General features: G+C 45.8%; 2 protein-coding genes across 7 annotated transcripts in view; one reads left to right on the top strand and one right to left on the bottom strand.

Annotated features, from left to right (window-relative positions):
• Positions 1-4502, bottom strand: part of arhgef12b (Rho guanine nucleotide exchange factor (GEF) 12b) — a 28777-nt gene extending 24275 nt beyond the window's left edge. The window contains exon 1 of the mRNA XM_079356552.1: positions 4138-4502. Coding sequence (XP_079212678.1) covers positions 4138-4169 — 32 coding nt within the window. The 5' untranslated portion in view covers positions 4170-4502. The remainder of the gene's footprint in view (positions 1-4137) is intronic.
• A 926-nt stretch (positions 4503-5428) lies between these two features.
• emsy (EMSY transcriptional repressor, BRCA2 interacting) lies at positions 5429-20535 on the top strand. Of its 6 annotated transcripts, none has more exons than XM_079356530.1 (21): positions 5429-5649; positions 6024-6108; positions 6629-6737; positions 6982-7081; positions 7180-7254; positions 7366-7541; positions 7620-7775; positions 8466-8725; positions 8806-9031; positions 9193-9411; positions 10238-10387; positions 10544-10717; positions 10846-10982; positions 11075-11248; positions 13680-13869; positions 14224-14391; positions 16041-16196; positions 16660-16832; positions 17215-17826; positions 18317-18721; positions 19462-20535. In XM_079356530.1, exons 3-21 carry the CDS (start codon positions 6632-6634, stop codon positions 19642-19644), a joined length of 3840 nt encoding a protein of 1279 aa, XP_079212656.1. In that variant the 5' UTR covers positions 5429-5649; positions 6024-6108; positions 6629-6631; the 3' UTR covers positions 19645-20535. The 6 variants fall into 6 exon arrangements, with proteins under 6 accessions (XP_079212656.1, XP_079212659.1, XP_079212658.1 ...); XM_079356531.1 differs by lacking the exon at positions 5429-5649 and adding an exon at positions 5932-5949; XM_079356533.1 differs by lacking the exon at positions 6024-6108 and having other exon boundaries at positions 11084-11248.
• Positions 20536-20943: the final 408 nt, after the last annotated feature.

Genomic DNA, 20943 nt, shown 5'->3' with positions numbered 1-20943 from the left:
CTGTTTCTTTATCATCATGCTGCATCAAGTCATGAGATTCATTCATCCACATGTGGACATTAATGTTTAGATCATGGGCTGCACAGGCTTATAAACACAGCTTCATACGATTATCTCAGCTTCCACTTTATTTGTCCCCGAGAGACGACGGCAGGACAGTGAAAGGACAGCAGGACGAAAGTGCATAACTAACACGGTGAAAATGACAAATTGAAGAGGCACTGGATGCAGCATCCCCGGAGAAATAACACACTGACTGAGGCTCCGAACTTTTCAGTGTGACTTTAACAGGACTGTTTTACGAGGGGGCAGCGGGGGGGCAGCGGCCGATACAACCCGACTGCAACATCAGCTGATAGGAGGCGATAACACAGTATATAACACCATAACACAACTAGCTCATAATGAAGAGGCTGTGACGCATGAACAGTATGCGAGTCTGTGCTGCGTTCAGGGGCAGGACAGTGGGCCGGTCTGGTCGCTCGCCATCCTGCACTGATGAGTCGCCGGCTGCACCGTCTGTGGGGAAGGGGTGGCTTGGTGGGTCCGACAGACATTGTTCAACAGTGATGTCACACTTCCCGTCAGAGGGTGGAGAGGGGGTTGAGGGGGGGGGGGGGGGGGGTGAATGTGGGAGGTCGGGAGGCGGGAAAATACACAGATCAGCAAAAACTGTTTGACAAAGAGCAAAAAGAGCTGGTACACGGCTGGTTGGCGTTCAGGTTTACGAGTCATCCGAGGTCAAAAAACGGCCCGCAGGCAGGCGCACACGCCAGCCGGCCTGAGATCTGGGTTGTTCTAACATACCAAACAAAAGGATGAGATCGTAAAGCTGAAACACACCCTCATCACATCCCAACAGGAAGACGGTGAAGAGTTCGGATTTAGAGCTTGAGCTGTTTTTTGCTTCAACAAATCATCAATGTGTTGAAGTCAGACCACATTTAAACCTCCAGCTGCGTCCTCCATGACTTCCCTACAACAAACTGTGTGGAGCACATTTACATGTGTGTGAATGGAATCACCCCTGAGCTACAAAGGTACGACCTCTGGGCCGATCCTGGGAGCAACATCTGAAAAAGGAGATCCCAGTGAAAGTTCATTTCTCTGAGTGAATCAGAGGCTTCTTTTAACAATTTAACATTTTGCAGACAAGCTCTGCGGCATTAGTTTAGCTTATTAACATATAAATGTGTTTAACCTTTGTGCACGGACCTGTGAAAGCACAAGATCTGACATCTGCACAAAGAAAACATGAAATCGGATGTTACAACAATGTTTTGGAGTATTGCGAGAACTGGAAACTCAGGAGCAGAAATAAAACCACTGAGGGAAATATTTCATAATGAATAAACTTTGTTGCCTTTAGAAACACCTTCAGTGGTTGTTTTATGTGTTGCCCTGTTTGACCTTCCTGTTGAGCAACATGACCAAGTTTCATTAGAACTGACAATACAAGGGCAAGAAAAGGGTTGCAATAATCTGTAGTCTTTGTTAAATGTCCTACAAATACAGTTAGGGGGGGGGTCAGTGCATCCCTGGAGGCCATGCAGACAGGAGAACATGTCCCACGCTGGGGGTCTCACATCCAGACGGTGAAATATCACAAACGCTCGGGGAAACCTAGCAGGCTGCTCACATTGAATTCTTCTCACTGAGAAACCCCTGAACTTCGTCTGAGAGGTGACCGGACCGCGGCTGGAGCTGGCACTTATGTTGCCCGGCAACTGAACACTTTTTTTTTTTTTTTTTTTTTTTTGTACAATGAGCTTCAGTTACAAGCTTCAAAATTCACCTCAAGAGGTCTGTTGATTAGATAACGAAACACATGCAAACATGTCACTGAAGAGCGAAGCACATACAGAGCTGTGGTTTCACCGGATCAGGTAAAACAAGTGTGAAGACATCTGCAGCACAGACGCACAGCATGTTCTCATATACACAGACACATGTTAAACCTGATGAACACTTGTTTTCCACACTTTAAGGTTGGTATATTAGATATGTTCCTCGTGCCATCCTTTGTAGGTTTAGGGAGGAGAGGTAAGCTAGATGGTCATGTGGATGAGTTAAACGTCCACTGTACGAGTTCAACAGACTCTGCTATGCCGCGCTATAATGACAATATGTTCCTTTAAATCTGAGCTATTTGTTGCTCTACAAAAGAGCAAAGAAGAAAACAACAGAGGACAGAAAACATAATGAAGCAGTTTATTTAATGTGCATCCAGATCCTAACAGTCCAGATCCAGATCCAGACCGTCCCCTCACCACCCACTCTCTCTGAATTCTCCTCATTATATCCTGCTGCGTTCTCACATCAGCTCGCTCCGACGCCCTGGCAGGAGAAACTCGGGATAAAGTCCGAGTGAAATATTTGGCTTCATGCATTCACACGTACAGATCACCCTGAAAACATCAGGAGTTTTGTTTGAGAATGAATAAGACGATGTCATGATTCTCATGATTCTATTGTTTGATACAATCATATCTTTAAGGAGTACAATTACTGAACTTGTGCCATGTTCGTAAAACAACTTTAACTTGAGCTGTAGTAGAAAAACTGTTTCACACATTTTCCGGGTAGATTTCCCTTTAAGTTTCTCCGCTGCGTGTCTCAGTCTTTCCACTTCCACAGTCTGTTAGGATTTTAAACTGAGTACAGTTTCCATGTGATTTTATTATTTATTTCTTTTTAAATGGGAACATAACAGAAATGAAAGCTACGTAAAAGAGGCCTGTTCTTGTAAAAAAGGGAAAAAAAGGCAGCCGAGGAGACGAACAGCTCGGGCCTCACTGCAGGCTGAAGGTCAGAAAATCAAATGACTTTGTTTGACTTTCCGAAGCAGTCATGTGTGCCTTTGTTTTGGCGCTTCCTCAGAGGAAAGTCCTGATTGCTCAGAGTAAAAATACACAAGTGACTTAAGTGGGATGGAATCCGAAAGGACGAGAGTTAGCCATTAACTTTTAGAAAAAAAACATTTCACCTCATATTGAAGTATGTGAGCTTTTTTTTACCAACAAAAACCCCGAGCCGGGGTCTGCAGGGGAAACAATGGATGAAAATGTGCACCATATTCCCTCGTGACAGCCTGAGGATCGATAAGAAGTCTCACATGGAGACATATCTGCAGGTTATAGAGACGTGTTGATGTGTTGTCTGCAGGCAGTTGCAGTTTCAGTTCAAATCTTGTGACTTGTGAAGTTACAGAGAAACAGCAGAGATATTCAAAAGACTGACTGTGGTCTTGTTCAATATAAGGGACTTTTTCCAACTACACTAAAAGGCTTGTTCGCTCTCAGATGTTTCAATCACTTAACCTTTACGTTCAGCCAGACTCGTCTCAGACGCGAGGTATCAGTGGGAACAGAAAGCTCTGTGCACCTCAGCATCCTGTCCTGGAGGTGCAGGGAGCCTCTGGAGTCAAATGACCTTTAGGGGCCACAAGTCCAGAATGAAGCACTAAGGAACATGCCTCCTGCTGGACGGGAAGGACAGGCTTGTCATCAACACTTAGAACCAATCAGCATCACCACTAAATGAGGGGGAGGGGGGGGGGGGGTGACGAGCTTCTATATGTCTTCTACAACCCTTTAACAAGCTTCGTTGAGAAATCTCCGAATTGTAACTTGCCTCAGATTTACCATGTCAACACAAGAGTTTAAAGCAAGTTTAGGAGATTGGAGAAATAAATCAACGCTTGTTTAAAAGTTCGGCATACACTCAGGAGATGAAGCATCTTTTACATGATCATAAAATCAACTTAAATGGCATTCGACCCTACGATTCTATAGGGCCTCAGTGCCTCTGATACAATGCGTCAAGAAGAGGGCAAATTGAAGTTAACTTCCACTAATATGGAGAAACCTTGAGTTACTTTCCTACTAAATTATCACCGTACTGACCAGAATATTGGCTGAAATAATAAAATGATCCTAAAATGTTCTTCTACTCATGAGTGCCTCTCAAAAAGTACGAGACCCTTAAATAGAATTATTTGTCTATGGAGTTTCGCGCAATTCAGATGGTCTGTCTTTCCAATCTTAAATTACAGTGTAACTAATATCACCTTCAAAAACTGTGATGCAAGAATGTTCAAATATCTTAAAGTGTGAAGAAGAGGAGCGTTTGTCTTACCTGTCAGTGAGTGTGGACTGTGGGCCACTCATTGGGTTTCCCTGAAGAGTTTCCGAACACTTCACCGAATTAACATTTTCATGATCAGACCCGGCTGGTTTATTTCATGTAAAGAGGCCTTTTGATTTTGACTCCTCGATGTCTGTCCATGTCCAGAAACCTCGACGAGTGGTTCTCTCCAGCATGCAAGAAGCCTAAAACTCCGTTATTCTCATGGGAGTGTCTGTTTGAGGATCACAAACTAAACTTTGATGAATTACAAGCGAATCCTACCATGCATCAAAAAATACACATGAGATTTGTCCGCTTCGGAAAAATGAAAACTTCTGCAACACAACTTGCAATTTTATGAGTTTTTACCAAATTCCTCAGATAACCGGCGGGATCCTAAAGTGGTGAAAAACGCGTTTTCTCTTCTCTGTGAGATACTTCCATGATGACACTCCAGTCTATTCCTGCTTATCCGGAGAAGAATTGCGTCAAACTTTGGCTGATCTGTCCTTTTTTATTTCCGTCCGTCAGTCGACTGAGAGAGTCGGGTTTGTTGTTTTGGAAGCTCTTGTAGTTTTTTGCAGCATCCTCCTCTTCCAGGTCTGCTCACTTTAATCCAATCTCATTTGTAGTTTAGTCTTGTTTTCTTTTTTCTTCTTCTTTTTTTTTGCTTCACAGTGTGATGCAAATGGGGAAAAAAAGGAAATGCTTAGCCCCCCTCCCCACCTCCTGCTCACTCCCCAAAAGAGCAAAAAGAGGAGAAAAACCCACCTCCATCCATGCCGCTGCCTTCAGGAGCACCTCGTAATTTGCAAAACTTACTGATTAAATCCGATAATGTTTTAATAATTTACCATAAAAAGCGAAAAGAGGCAAAAAGGGAATAAATAAAAACAAGTCAGTGCTTAGCTAATTGGTAGTTTATGTTTACTTGTTTATATTTGCAGTTAATTGTTATTATTTAATGTATACATTGTACAGAGAGAGCACAGTCTACAGAAGTTAAATTCATTGTGTTAAACATACCTGTCCAATAAGACTGATTCTCATTCTAATGGAGGATTTTAGTTTTAACAGGATATTTTAAAGGAATAAAACTAGAGAGATGAATCCATCACACAGTTAAACTCCTGCACACTTTCTTAATGCATAATAAATCAAATATGGGGTTCCTATGATTAACAGACACATTTTTGTTGTTATTATTTCAGTTCTCAATCATTACTTTTCACATTGTCGTAATTTAATCAGCTGCTTATTATTTTATGACTCTAACAAATCTACCTGTAGGTGGCAGCAGTGAGCCGCGTCGAGAATCCCCACAAATCCCACGAAGAAGAAACTCATCCGTTCGCTGTTAGTTAGCCGTAAACATAAACACTGGAGCGATCGGGACCATTTCAGCTGTTCAAGCTTCACTTTTCTTGTCTTTTTGTTGTCGGGGAACATTTTGAAGATGCGGCTGCTTCGCTGAAGCTTCATTGTTCGGATTTAAAGGCCTTGAAGTCCTGCTAACCAACGGTGAGACATTTGTTTAGAGCTAGCTGATCGAGCTAAGCTAACACCCTTTATTTACGTTTTATTTTGAAAAAATTAAAAAATGAAGATAAAAGTATTTTCCGTGTGTCATGGCTGGCTCTGAGTATTTAACAGACTCATTTTGATGTTGTTGTTTGTTTGTTTTCTCGCGTGGATCTTCGTGAATCCTCTCTGAGATGACCGATAAACAACAAAGCTAACATCATCTCTTCATCTTAAAGGACAAAGAAACACACAGATAAATGTGTGTCTGATGTTTTTAGACTATTCAGCGTCTTTCTGGTTTGTACATTTATACATCGAGGCAGCATAAATCCACTTCAGTCCGTGTTTGATCTGAATCCTCCCCCCATTAGGCCCAGCTGCTGGTCTGATCCCTTATCATCTGGTCCTATGGACTCACCTGTCACTGCAGCTTTGATTGAAATCCATCACTGACAGGTGACAGCGAAGTGAACAAATCCCCAATAACAATAATAATTTAGAGGGTTGCTCGATTCTGACAAAAAACAAAAATCCTAGTCCTGATTATTCTGACAGATATTTAAGAGAATATTATTCAATAGTATTATTTTGTTGATTTAAGAAAATCTTTAGCACACTCAGTTATCTCACTTTAACACAGAACACTTTTAAAAACAAGTTAAAGTATGACTACATGCTTTTATCTAAACAGGTGTTCAGATTGTTTGATTTTCTAATTTGTATCGGGACAAGTCGAGATCCTTTTAATAACGAGATAATTAAAGTGTTCAGTGTTGTTTGTATGGCACATTGACTTTATCCAATAATCTGTGTGTCATGATTTGTATTGTGGGGTTGTGGGAAATAATCAGCTCTACCAGTAACTCCCCTTGGAAAGCAGTATTTGCCTCCTGCTGGTTTGATCCCACTCTTCAGTCGCACTCTGTGTTCACTCGTGAATATCGTCAAAGTGACACGATGGCTTCTCTTCACTCAGACCATGATCCAGCTGGAGAAACCCGTGCAGCCTGGTACCATGCCGGTGGTGTGGCCCACCATCCTCGACCTGGGCAGGGATGAGTGCAAAAGAATTCTCCGTAAACTGGGTGAGCTCATTGAATAGTCCTGTCTCTAAACTAAAAAAGTACATTTAAAAAAATCAAAGAATAAAAGTAAATCATGATGACCATGGCGCTCATTCTTTGATCTGGAGAAGTTGTCATGTTGACAGTCTGAATGCGATGCTCTTCTTTGACTTGGAAAAGATGGCTGAGTATTGTCGACTGCTCCTCTGGAGGAACATGGTCCCGTTTGCTTTTCTGGTGTGTTATGTGTGTTTGTGTTCTGCAGAGCTGGAGGCGTACGCGGGCGTCATCAGCGCCCTGCGAGCCCAGGGAGATCTCACAAAGGACAAGAAGGATCTGCTGGGCGAGCTCACCAAAATCCTCGGGTAAATGTTTGTTGAACTCAGTGAGGACGAAGGACGAGGTTGAAACATTGTGCGTTATTAAAAATGTTCTGACTCATTCTGTCCACCTCCCGTTCCAGTATCTCCACAGAGCGCCATCGTGCAGAGGTCCGCAGAGCTGTCAACGACGAACGCCTCACCACCATTGCATACCAGTAAGTGTGCTTCAGTCCTGCTCTCGTGCAAGACGTGGAGAAACACGTCTCTGTTTTTATTTTCTCTTTAAGTGTCGTGTTTGATTGAAAGTAACGCGTCCTGTTTTGCAGCGTGTCGGGTCCTAACAGCTCGTCCAAATGGTCCATAGAAGGACGCCGGCTGGTTCCCCTCATGCCACGGCTGGTCCCTCAGACAGCCTTCACCGTCACTGCTAACGCTGTAGCCAGCGCCACAGCCAATCAGAACGCTTCTCTTCTACTGCCAGCCGAGACCGGTAACAAAGAAGGTGAGCCAGCGTCTCTTCATGTTTGAGGCTTTGAGATAGATTTAAAGGTGACTGACATGTTTAACGTCCTTCCCGCAGTGGTCGTCTGTTACTCCTACACAAGCACCACCTGCACCTCCACCAGCGCCACGGCGACCAGCGGCGCCATCGGAGCCACTGTGAAATCCCCACGACCACCCAGTCCTTCTTCCAACGTGGTGGTGCTGCCCAGCGGGAGCACTGTCTACGTGAAAAGTGAGCGTCAGCGCCACGGCATCGAGCTCAACTTTGATTTATCGATTGAATATTTCCGTGTTTACGACGGCCGCGTGTGCGACAAAAGTAGGAGTCTATGCAGAGAGAGAGAGAGGGAGAGAGAGAGAGGGGGAGAGAGAGAGGGAGAGAGAGAGGGAGAGGGAGAGGAGGAGCTGAGTGATCATGTTGGGATGTTAGGAGTTAAACATTCAGACAAACAGGAAGGAGTCATTGACGAGTAATATACTTTTAAATAGTTTCTCTAATCTGCAGGGAGCCAGTGGAGGGAGGTGAGTTCAACTTACTCACATGAGCTCGTTTTTGGAAGCTATGGAGAGAAAAGTGTAAGAGTGTGAGCTGAAGGAGAAACAGAAAAGGTTCTTTGTTGTAGATTTCAAAACATAGGGGAAGAATGTTTTAAAGAAACGCTGGAGGAGTTCAGGGGAAACACTTCTTGGGAATGGAGGGAATAAGCTTATTTTAATATTTTTAAAATAGTGCCAAAAACAGCCTGAAGGGGGCGTTATAGGGCCTTTTCACTCAGCCCTCCGCTGACTGTCCAGTTTTTAAAGTTCATGACATACAAGAGGAAACAAGATTGATTCAGTGGATTTATAAGAAGACGTTGACGTGAAGGGAGGTTTACATCCAAAATCAGAAATGACTTTCCGCCCCGCCTCTTCCTCACAGGTGTGAGCTGTTCCGATGAAGACGAGAAACCTCGCAAGAGAAGGCGGACCAACTCGTCCAGCTCGTCGCCGGTGATGCTGAAGGAGATGACCAAAGTGTCCCCGCAGGTGTCCAAGAGCATCACCGTGCCCGTGAGCGGCAGCCCCAAGATGAGCAACATCATGCAGAGCATCGCCAACTCGCTGCCGCCACACCTGTCGCCGGTCAAGATCACCTTCACCAAGCCCACCATCCAGACCACCAGCAACACCACGCAGAAGGTGACGGGGACTTTTCTTACCTCCACATGTCCTTGTGAATAATTCAGGAGGTTTTAAAATGCGTCTCCGTCTTCGTCCAGGTGATCATTGTGACGACGTCTCCCAGCTCCAACTTTGTCCCCAACATCCTGTCCAAGTCCCACAACAACGCCGCTCTGTCCAAGCTGGTGTCCTCCTCCATCCTGACCGCGCCCACTCAGAAACAAACCGTGGTGTTCCCGGCCAGCTCCAGCCCGGCTAACACCGTCGCCGTGACAACAGTGGTCTCGTCCACTCCCTCTGTGGTCATGTCGACCGTCTCATCGTGTACGTCCTTTTTCCTCAGCATTCCTGATAACTCTGGTTTAAAGATGAGGTCCAATCACGTGCTCCGTTTGAACGTCACGTCCTGTCCTAAAGCGACTCCCTGTCTTTCTTGTGTGTGTGTGTGTGTGTGTGTGTGTGTGTCTTTTTTTTTCTGGTTTCAGGTTCTGGTTCAGCCGGAGTGAAGATGGCGTCAGCCCGCCTCCCCTCACCGAAAACCATGATGGGCTCACCCGCTCAGATTCTGGCCCAGTTCCCCAAACAGCAGTCCCCCAAACAGCTGCAGCAGGGCTCACCTTTAGGTGCTGCGAGTGTCAGCGTGACGCAGACCGCCGGCAGCTCCCCCGGATCCAAGCCCACCATCCAGATCAAACAGGAGTCTGGTGAGACCACCTGTCACGATCTTTAAATTTTTCCTGATCTCTAATTTTCTGTAGTTTCATCTCTATCCATTCTTTGCTTTTCTCTTTGTCTCGACTTATTACACTCGTGTTATTGAGAGACACGCTGCATACACACACATAACACACACACACACACACACACATTGGCTCGAAATACACACACCTGCACAAACAGGAAGTGTGGACATGCATGAGTGGAGAGATGTCAGAGTGAGGCTGCTGCACACGGAGCGAGTCAGAGCTGTTTGTGACCTGGCACCTCTCCAGACCAACTTCCATATTATAATAATAATAATAATAATAATTATTATTATTATTATTATGGTCCACACCGGGGACTCAGCAAGGCTCTCATTGCTGTTTAAACTTTGTGCAAGCCACAAGAGGGCAGTATAGAGAGGCGTACCACATCACCTGCACAACATGTTGTTTATTTATTTCTCCTCATGCTGACATCTTATCTAATCATCTTTTCTGGTCTTCACTTTCTTAACGTGTCTCTGTCTTTCCTTCTTTACATATTTTTATCTCTCTTCGCCTCTGTGCACTTAATAAACTTTCATCCCTGGAAGTTAAAGCTTAAAACTTGTTGGACTTTATGGCCCGGCAGGATGTTTCTTTTAAAGTCGTGTATTTTCATACAGATATAAATGGTTGCTCGTAAACCGTTTGCGAACACATTGAAACCACCAGAGACCGTCAGAGTCTTTCAACGATACACATAATTAAATTATCTCCCTCCTTTAAGTTTGCATAAAAAAAACTGCAGAATTAAATGTGTGTGTGTTTTTTTTTTCCTCAACAGGAGTCAAGATAATCACTCAGCAGGTTCAGCCGAGCAAAATCCTGCCCAAGCCCTCGTCGGTGGCTCTGTCCAGCAGCAGCTCGTCCCCCATCATGGTCGTCAGTAGCAACGGAGCCATTATGACAACCAAACTGGTGACCCAGTCCACAGGTGAGTGACTCTGATCTGAAGACAGCCTGAGGAAGTAAAATAAGTGTGTCCTGTTGTATAAGATATAATCAGACAACAAGCTAACGGGGCTAAAGTCTAAACGCGTTAATACCCAGACCTTGTTATCAGAGAGTAACGCTGTAAGTTTGTACGCAGCTTCCCAGGCCACCTACACCAGACCCACCGTCAGCCAGGGCATCGGAGCCAGAATCACAGCCTCCAGCGGTGGGACCACCTACGTGAAGACCACCAGCGGCAGCATCATCACAGTGGTGCCCAAGTCTCTGGCTACTCTGGGCGGGAAGCTCCTCAGCAGTAACATCGTCTCTGGTGAGTCTCCCTGATAGGTCAGGAGTGATTGATTTTAAATCATCAGGGATGGGATTAGTGAATTTATTTTTCGATCCCCGTCTGGAGTTAAGATCAGTTTCTCAGTTTGATTGAAATATTTGCTGCAGGAACGACCACAAAGATCACCACCATCCCCATGACCTCCAAGCCGAACGTCATCGTGGTTCAGAAGACCTCAGGGAAAGGAGCGACCATCCAGGGGCTGCCGGGCAAGAACGTGGTCACCACACTTCTAAACGCCGGGGTCAGTCAAACCGTCGCTCTGCGACCTTCTCTGCAACGCTGCTGCCGTTTCCGATCACACGTGCTGTAGTTGTGCCCTGTGTTGTTCCTCAGGGTGAGAAGGGCCTGCAGGCCGTTCAGGGGACCAAACCAGCGATCATCACCGCCTCCAGACCCATCACCAAGATGATCGTCACCCAGCCCAAAGGCATGGGCTCCGGATCCCAGACCACCGCCACCAAGATCATCCCCACCAAGATCGTCTACGGCCAGCAGGGAAAGACTCAGGTGAGACACGTTTCTTTACGCTCTTACAGAGCAGAAATAATTGTGACATCGAGTTTAATTATGAAGCACATTTCATGACAGATGAGTTTGATGTGCTTTACATTAATGATAAAAACACCAACAATCATAAATAACATCATGAAATCCTAATGTCAGACACGCTATAAAAAGCATAAAATAAGAATTAAAAACCAAGAAAAACAAACCAGTGACACAAGGTCTAACATTAACACACACTAAGTATTCACATTCACCACAGAAAGGCGCCGGAGGCCGATATTGTCCTCCGACAGTGACTTTAGTGCACAAAATTCCAAACCCTGGTGAACCACGGAGCAATAAGTTTATCATATGATGTGCACGGACATCAAGTGCATGTTCATATGACCGTGTGAACGACCTTCATTTACCACAAAAGGTTCTTTTTTCTTAAAGGTCACAGATTATGTAAAGAACCCTTCACCATGTTCCTCTAACTAACATGTCTGTCTACAAACCCCCCAATGATGAGAAAAGTCCATCCTCCCCGTCTTCTGCCTGCTCCACTTTTCAGACAATGTGTCTCAAACAGGCCGTTTGGAGATTTTCCCTTCATGACATCACAAAGGGCAGTAGCCCCTCCCCCAGGTGGGTGACACTCCCACAGCTAGGTGTTTGTTCTGCCCTCTGAGTCTGCCTTCTCACCGTAAACAATAGGACATGAAAGCAGCGAGTACACCCGAGCCCTTCCAGAGAGGGGGCGTGGCCAGACACAGCTCATTTACATATTTAAAGCTACAGACACAGAAACAGCCTGTTCTGAGCAGGGCTGAAATAGAGGGGTTTATAGACATGATCAAATACAGGATCAGAGTGGATTTACAACAACACACTTCACACACATGTTGAAGAGGAGCGAGGACACTTACAGGTTGAAGAGGGGAATATGTGACCTTTAAGATGTTTTGCTTGTGAATGTCAGCTGGACAACAAAAGTGTTGTGAAAGTCTTTCTCTCCTCCTCCATGTATTAATCTGATAACTCCTGAACTGCATCTTTAAAGAGCAGAGGAAAATCCCTGATTCTGTAGGCGGGCGGTTGAATAGAGGGGCTTTAACTCTGACCTTTCCTCTTCCTCCACCTGCTTCCCCTTTCTGCAGACAAAAACAAGTCGCTTAATTAATTAAGGACAAAAAGCCGGATGGGAGGAGTCTAGTCTAACTTTCTGTCTTTAATACTCAACAAATGCTCACTGAGCAGAACAACATGTCCTTAAAGAATAACTCTAGTGAACGTGTTTCAGCGAAGTGACACCTGGGTAAACAACAAACTGTCTTTGTTTGTGTCTTTTGAAGAGGAGTTATGAAGTTATACCTTATGAATCTCTGAGGGGGAAATTCACTTTTTTTCCACTGTGTCATTAAGGCACGCTAACACACACGTCAGCTGAAATTCACACGCGTGCACAAACAGGAACCTGAGGACAAATGAGACGTGATGCAGCTTCTGAGCGGGCGTGCTCTTACATGGCCGTGGAGCCGTTTAGCCTCTTCTGATTCTGCAGAATATATAAATAAAGCGTTGATTGTCTCGTCTCTGAGATGTGTAATAAACGCTCAGCGTCGTCACCTGACAGAAGCTGCTGTTAAATTCATTTTAAGAATGAAAATAGCATCCACTATCGGTGCTTTTTCAGCTCCTGGGGACTTTTGTACGTCTGTTTTTAAAAACAAAAGAAAATAATTTGAAATCGTTGTGACGCTGCTTGATGTGTGATCCCCCGATTAGGGGAATTTAAACTTTCTATGAATGAGTGTTTGATTTAATCTTGGAGGGTAAATTCATAAAAGTACCGTTAAAAAAAAGCAGCATCTCTAAGAGGAACATTTCAAAAAGTTTAAAAACTGCAAAACCATTGTTGATTTTTCTTACAGTAAATTCCACAACAGAACGAGATAGTTTCAGAGACGGAGTCCTCACTCTGATCTAAATTTAGAACACCTTAGTTCCTCTTCTTCCCCCCCCTGGAGGGGAACTTGAGGTCTGTGAGTCATGTGTAGTATTCGGCGTACAGTACATGCACTGTTTCATACCCGCAGTGACGAGCCGCTTCGCCATCGACCACAAACCAGATTCTGCTAAAAATAGAAAACGCTCATCTGAAAAAAATAACATCGCCGCTCAAAACGAAAAAGTTTTTGAAAACATGATAAAATAATTAAGAGTTTTACAAAAGGCTGCAGACAAACCAGAAGAGTGAGTCTCATGTCTTGAACCCGGGGCTGCCCGCTTGGACGTGTGCAGATTCTGTACAGTGGCTCCTTCCCTGCATGTCGCTCTCCACTCTCCGTTAACAAACTGGACTCGCTGGCTCGCGTGGATCCAAACTCGGCTTCATCAAAAAGAACCTGAGCTCGTCTGATTGGGCGCTGAAGATGTTTTCTCCGTCCAGGTTCTCATCAAGCCGAAGCCGGTCTTCCAGGCGGCGTTAGTCGAGCAGACCAGGCAGCTGGTCACCGAGACCCTGCAGCAGGTGAGCCGCTCAGCTGACCTCGGGCAGGCTCAGACTCCGGGACAGGACGGGTCCACGAAGGACGAGACCAGCAGCTCGGCGGGCGAGACCTCCCACAGCAGCGCTCAGGGTAAGAACATCTCTTTCTCTTTCCCTCTCTTTCTCTCTCTCTCTCTCCCTCTCTCTCTCTCTCTCTCTCTCTGTCTCTCTCTCTCTCTCTCCCTCTCTCTCTCTCTCTCTCTCTCTGTCTCTCTCTCTCTCTCTCTCTCTCTCTCTCTCTCTGTCTCTCTCTCTCTCTCTCTCTTTCCCTTTTTCTTTCCCTCTCCTCTTAATGTGAGCATTGTATTGTTTTTATTCTGCTGTAAGGTGACCTTGAGTGTCATGAAAGGCGGCCATAAATAAAATGTATTACTATTATTCATATCGGTGCAGAGATCCAGATAAAGGCCTTTAAGCTCTCTCCCGTTGTCCCGTCATTCCTCAGAGCCTCCGCCTGTAGTGCACGTGGTCTCCTCCAGAGAGCACGATTGGACAGAGCAGGAAGTATCCGTGGAGTCCAGCCCCGCCATTATCTACCAGGAAGTGTCTGCAGGGGAATCCCAGTCCGCCACCTCCACCATCAAAGCCCTGCTGGAGCTGCAGCAGACGACAGGTGAGCCTTTTACGTCACGTGACGTGGGAAGGGAGGCGACGAGCCAGACTCCAAACAAAAGCATCACAGTGATGTCGATTTTACGTCACCTGATCGTTTGACATCACAACAACCTGCAGAACTGGCTCGATGAGGTCCGTGTCTTCATGAATGAGCGGCGCCGTGTTCAGTCCCAAACACTCAGACTTCCCTCTTTTCTTTTTCGTTTGTTTCTGTCTTCGTTTCCTTAAAAGCGAGGAAGTTTATTTATCGAGCTTTCAGACACCGGGGGAATCCAGAGTGCTTTAAACAGACACAACAAACATTTCAACATTTCACAAGATAAACATAATTATAAGATTGAGCAGCTTGTGGAGTGCAGCGCTCAGGGTAGTGATTCGTTTACGTCCGTCGGTATTGAATCCGTCTTCTGAGAGCCGTCGGATGTCTTCCTTCAGCGTGGTGATGTTTCTGTTTTTTTATCCACAACATAAAAACACTCAGTCTGATGTCACAGAGAATAAAAACATGAATAATTAATATTATTATATTCTTATTTGAGTTTCTTCAAGCTGAGAGTTTAGACTTTTTTTTCAGATTTGAAAAATAACTCAAACAAACCAAAAATGAAGAATTTGAACATCAGGCGATACGTGTAATATATTAAACATCTTCTGAAGACCGAGATCGTCACAGCGGCGCATCGAAGGCTCCTTCAAATGAAGCCGACCACCACGTAGCGTCCTCCTTCCCTCCGGCCGCTGCCACCGAACAAATCGTTCGGTGGCAGCGTTTCTCACCAATCTGAGAAAAACTTGAGGGTTTCCTGGTTCCCGTGCAGCTGTTGAGGTTGCCAGGCAACAGGAGCGACACTTAGCAACGGATCCTCTGCAGACCAGAAGGTCTCTCGTCAGGTAGCGCTCCGTTTATTTATTAAAGGTTGATTTGATAGGGACAGATACGTAGACGAACTCAGAAGAGTCAGAAGAGCGGCTCCTTTAAAGGGTGCCGTCGCTGGACTGAAGCACGGCTTCTAGAGAGGTAAAAGTTGCGTTTAATGACCTCTGTGAAACTCGACACTTCCTGTCCACATGCTTCACATTAAGAGTCTTTCGGTGGCTCAATAGGCAGAAGTCCTTCTTTTTCCCCGTGGTCGCCTTTTAATATGAAACACCTGCAGGAATGTTTGAGTGTCACAAGTAGCTTAACATCACAAACAGATCTGTAACTCAAGTCATGAGAATTTCATCAGCAAGTGTGTAAGTACGGTGGCTGGGAAGCCCAAACCAGGATGACAGGGTCTGAACTTTTTGAAAGAGCTTGAGACATGCTCTCTCTCTCTCTCTCTCCCCGGTTTCCGTCTCTGTCCACCGTCCTCTCTCTCCAAAAAGAGAGAGAGAGGACGGTGGCACAAAAAGCCCCAAAATTAAAAAAAGAAAATTAAAAAAAATATCTTTTCTGTGTGGTGGCTTCGACAAGCCGGACAGAACATGATTTAGTGTTCTGCCACTTTGTCTTTTTGTTTTATGAGATGTAAATTACAGAAGCTGTTTAGAAGTCTTTCACACTTTGTCATATTCTGTTTGTACTTCCCAGCCACCGTACGGAAGCCCAGCGTTATCGAACTCATAGATAAATAAATAAAAAGATCAACTGTTTGTTCTCTGCAGTGAAGGAGAAGGCAGAGTCCAAACCCAGACAGCACACCATCGACCTGAGTCAGATGGCCGTGCCCATCCAGCTGGCCCAGGAGAAGAAGCCGAGCCCAGAGTCCCCCAGACCGTCGACCTCGGAGGCCGAGCCCAGCATCGAGTACATCCCACCAAGTATGACGCTGCAGTGTTTCACCTCGCTCTGACAGCACACACTCAGATTCTTCCTTCATTAGGAGAAGACGCAGATCAGGCTCCAGGCGAGCCTTTTATTTATCTTCTGAGCGTCACTTTCTTTTTCCGACAGAGATGATTCAGCAGCAGAGGAAACTTCCATCATGAAGCAGACTTTTCCAAAACTGTGTTTGTATCATTTCTGTCGGTGGCTTTCAGGAAACCTAAAAAATAACAAACATAAAAAAACAAACAAAAAAAATGATCACAAAAAAAAAAAGGAAACCAAGTGTATTGAGCGTTACCATGGTTACCAAGAAGATGTAAAACAAGCTTGATCTAGAGCTTTGCTAGTGCTTTGTTTACACAGTGTTGCCTCCACACACACACACACACACACACACACACACACACACACACCTCTCCTCTAACAGCACACCTGGTGTTCCCCCCCCCCGCTCAGGTAAAGTCAGCAGGCTGGCTGCCTCGACAGACGACGACGACGTGGTCATGTCCTCCACTCAGCAGCTGCTGGTGAAACCCTTCAAGAGCAGCGTCAGCCAGGTCACCATGGTAACCAAACCGGCTGCCGTCTCCTCTGCAGCAGCAGTGGCCGTGGCACACGTCAGCCAAACGGTGAGGACGCTCTCACGTTCACTGAAGCTAAAGAGGGAGGTCTTTAATAAGAGTGAACATTTGTCAGAGCTCTAGATAAACTTTTATTTCAAACGTCTGACACTATTATAACAAGTTCACCCAAATTAAACAAAAACGCTCTCATATTGCACTTTTGGCTTCATGTGTGCAGGATTATGTGGACCTTTAAAATGTTCTCTTTAAAAAACCTGGGTAGCATCAGATGTTAAAACTGTCGTACAGGAGGGAGGGGGGCGGGGTCAAAGAGGGCTGGCCAAAGCGTTGAAAGAAAGACGTTGAATCGGCACTTTTTCGTCTTCACATTATAAAAATGTTCCAGCTGTCTGTGTTAAACCTGTCGGCTTCTCGTTCTGTGTTTCAGCCCTCTGACAGTCAGAGTAAATCCCAGACGGTGTTGGAGGTGGCGGAGATGGAAGGAGACACTTTGGACCCTCAGACGGGTTTGTTTTATCGCTCCAGCCAATCAGAGCCCACGAAGCAAAGCCCGCACTCTGCAGCCGCGCAGCCTCCCGCTGTGAGCCAGACGGAGCCGGAGCAGAGCCGACACAGCTCCACCTCCACCTCCACCCAGCCGCCTCCTCCTCCTCCTCCTCCTCCTCCTCCTCAGCTACAGAGCAAACCTCAGATCAGCCAGCCTTCCTCCTCCTCCTCTTCCTCCTCCTCCTCCTCCTCCTCCACCTTCCCCTCCATGCCTCCTCCCATCAAGAAACTCCCAAAGCTTCAGGTGCAGAGTCAGCCCAAACCCCAGGCTTTAACGCAGAGTCCCAAAGACAGACCTGTGGTGGCTGCAGCCACCGCGGGGTCAAAGGTCACAAGCCCGGGGACTCCAACCAAGCCCCTGGTGACGCCGCAGCTCCCCAAGCTGCAGCAAGCACCCACGTCCCACCACAGACCCCTCCACACGGCCATGTCCCACCCTCCTCCGCTGCAGGCCCACCACCCAATCAGCACCGAGAAGGCCGCCTCCAACCAGGTGAGAGTTCACACAGCAACACCGTCATGCAGCAACAGGAAGAAGAAAACAACAAACAATGAACAAGAAAGGGGATTTCTTTCTTTTTATTCAAGCAGAGAGAGTTTTTCTTTGAAGCATTAAACAGTGCTGGGGGTTTTCCTGCTGTGCTTTCAGATACAATAAAACACGTATCATGTTTACAACGCTGGCTGCAGCTCCGGCCGTGCCTTCCAATGATTTATGACATCTGCTCAGATGAAGGTTTCAGTCTCACAGTCACTTCTTCGTTGATTTGAAGATTGTGGTCAGAGATGATCAAAGAGCGTCTGGGTTAGCAGAAGTTGATTTGTTCAAAGCAACAGGATTTAAAAATAACTGAATATGAATAATTAAAAGTTTATTTTGTGAACTTCTATCAGGAGCTTTAAATGAAACGCAGTCTGACGTTTCAGTTCTGACTGTTCTTCTAAAGGTTTTCTTCCTGTCATCTCCGTATTTTCCCCCGCAGCAGCCGATCATCACGCAGAGCGCCACAGTCACGAAGATCACCTTCGGCAGCTCCCACCATCCGTCGCCGGTCTTCAGCAGCGCCGAGGCCGCAGCCAAACTGATCCCAGAGTCCAGCTCGGGCCCCTCGGGAGAGAAGCCCTCGGTGTCGGACATCCTGAAGATCTCCATGATGGAGGCGGAGATCGACCCCAGCACGGAGCCCATGGTGGTGGACTCGTCCAGCGACTGCGGCCCTCTGGGGAAAGCTCTGGAGGTTCAGGCTGTGTCCGGCACGCTGGACTCGGGCCAGTTCATCAGCAGCTCCGGGACCTCCATGCACCATTCCCACGCAAAGCAGCCGCAGTTCAGCTGCATGCCGACCCTCGCTGCGCAGAGGAGCAAAGAGGACCTGGAGGTCATCGAGGTAAAAATACAGATGTTATAAATCACAGAGTTCAAGTCGCACGCTGATGTGTTTGTCCGTCTTTCTCATGTCCACTTCTTTGTGGAAACTATTTTACAAGTCGGCCATCATGACTGCAGCTCGAAAAAAGAAGGTGAAACTAGACGAGTGTTGGTGTAGTTTAAAGGTCGAGAGGATCTTATTATTCATGAGCATAAAGAAGCACGCCTTTAAATGTCCTATAAAGACTAAACCATCAAATCAAAGTGTCTGAAACTTCAGATTCCATCAACACGGAGTGATTAAAGAACCCTCTTAATATTTCAATAGAAAAGTTAATTTTAATTTGTTCATCTTTTCAACATGTTGATTCAATCTAATATTTCATAAAAAAAAAAAAAAAAAAAATAGTGCTTCTTCAAGTTCAAACTTTGTATTTCCTCCTCTGAGACTCGTTTCATTTTTTGACTTAACTTATTTTGTTTTTGTTGAAATCTTTGTTTTAGTATTTATTTGAGATCACAAAAAAAAGTGCCTAAAATACAAGATAAATATTTGTGTCACGTATTAATTAATCAGCTTGTAGTAAACAAAGAGTCAAACATCTAACCGCATATTAAAAACACTGAACCGACTGAATATCCAAGATTACACTCTGACAGATCGCCTGAAACTTAAATCCAGTGTAAGAAAAGGACGTGACGAGATGCTAGCAGGGATTTGAACTGACTGAAACCCAAATGTGTGACTAACACGTGCAGGTGATTCCTCAGTACTCCATCCTGCCGGACTCCAGCCAGTCCAACGTGGTGGTGGAGCCCAGCGGCTTCCTGGAGATCACCAACTACACCAGCCAGCAGCTGGAGGAGGACAGTCCCATGGAGCAGGAGGTGGACAGCAGCAACGACGAGGCGGCGGCCGCCAGCCCGCCCGACCAACCGTAAACACCAAACACTCGAAACTCCAGGCAGCTGCTCAGACTCTGGATGTTTGTGGTCTCGGGGCCCAGAGGACAAAGACTTTAAGGCCGCTTTTATGAAGCGAGAGCACGAGGGCCTTTTGTTTTCTTTGTAAATATGATTTTGTTGATGATGAGCCTTTCTGTCTCTTCTCAAAGACTAACAGCAGATGTGTTCTTCATCGCCAGAGACAAGCGTTTGGATTTAAATCATGGGAGGTGACGGGGATTCAGAGCAGCCCCGGACGTTTGGAAAGCAGCCACTCCAAACAAACTGGAATTAATGATTCCAGTATATTGATGCAGGACTCTGCAAGGAAGTCACACATCAGTGACATTTTCACTTTTTGGCTCGGTGCTCCCTTTCACAAACACGCAGCTGGATTAAACCCCCGCAGGCGAGCATTTATTTTAATTGTCCTGAGTTTCAAATACCTGTTTCCCATTAGTGGCTTTGGTCTCTAAAGTGTGTGTGTGTGTGTGTGTGTGTGTGTGTGAGTGTGCAGCGACTCTCCAGCTGACGGTCCTCTGCTTCTTTTGATGAGCACGCAGGTTTAAACAATAGTTGAAGAGTATTTTCCTTTGAGCGAGGTGACGCTCTGCGACAGCCCTTCAGGGATGGACGTTTCCAGAAGAAGGGAGGAGAAGGAGCTGCTGCAGACTGAACGGCCGTGTGGAACGTGTTACTGCTCATGTTAACTGATGGGATGTGTTTGTAAGATATAATGTGGAGTTCATGAAGTTGCTTGTCAGACTTTAGTACGGCTTTGCTTGTTGCATAGTGTCTTCTAAACTATGCATTTCTTTTGTACCTTTTCAAACTAGATGACTAGTTACACAAACTGTTTAACCTGCACAATAAATCAGCTGAGTGGAACCTCTCTGTTCACGCCGAGTTATTGTTTGCTCAAGACGACGTGGTGAGGCACTTCACAGCGGGGAGGTTCCTGGTTCAAATCCTCCTCTCACTGTTCTCCCCCGTGCACGTGTGGGTTCTCTCCGTGTTCTCCCACAGTCCACAGACGTGCTCGTTTGGTTTAATTGGTGACTCCCTGTAGGTGTGAATGTGAGCGTCTCTCTGTGTGTATATGTCAGCACTGTGATTGGCTGAAGAACAGTCCAGGGTGTAACCCCGCCTTTTCTGCTCATCCTGTTGTCCTTTACACTGAAGATAAAAGGAGTAAGAATCATGAAATAAATAAGCAACCACAGAAGTGATCACATGCACACCTATTCTTCAAAACCTATGAAATAGTTTGTGTTTAAAAGGTCACAATTCATGAAA

The sequence above is a fragment of the Symphodus melops genome (assembly GCF_947650265.1).
Source record: "Symphodus melops genome assembly, chromosome: 11".
Classification (NCBI taxonomy): Eukaryota; Metazoa; Chordata; class Actinopteri; order Labriformes; family Labridae; genus Symphodus; species Symphodus melops.
Note: the sequence above shows the minus strand (reverse complement) of the source record. Positions and strands in the feature narration are given on the sequence as shown.

What these genes read in the sequence shown, in the direction of transcription:
- emsy (XM_079356529.1), top strand. Translation starts at nt 6,632, where the DNA reads ATGATCCAGCTGGAGAAACCCGTGCAGCCTGGTACCATGCCGGTGGTG. An exon ending in AAGAATTCTCCGTAAACTGG is followed by an intron (nt 6,738 to 6,981) that starts GTGAGCTCATTG and finishes TGTGTTCTGCAG; the next exon opens with AGCTGGAGGCGTACGCGGGC. An exon ending in CCAGCAACACCACGCAGAAG is followed by an intron (nt 8,726 to 8,805) that starts GTGACGGGGACT and finishes GTCTTCGTCCAG; the next exon opens with GTGATCATTGTGACGACGTC.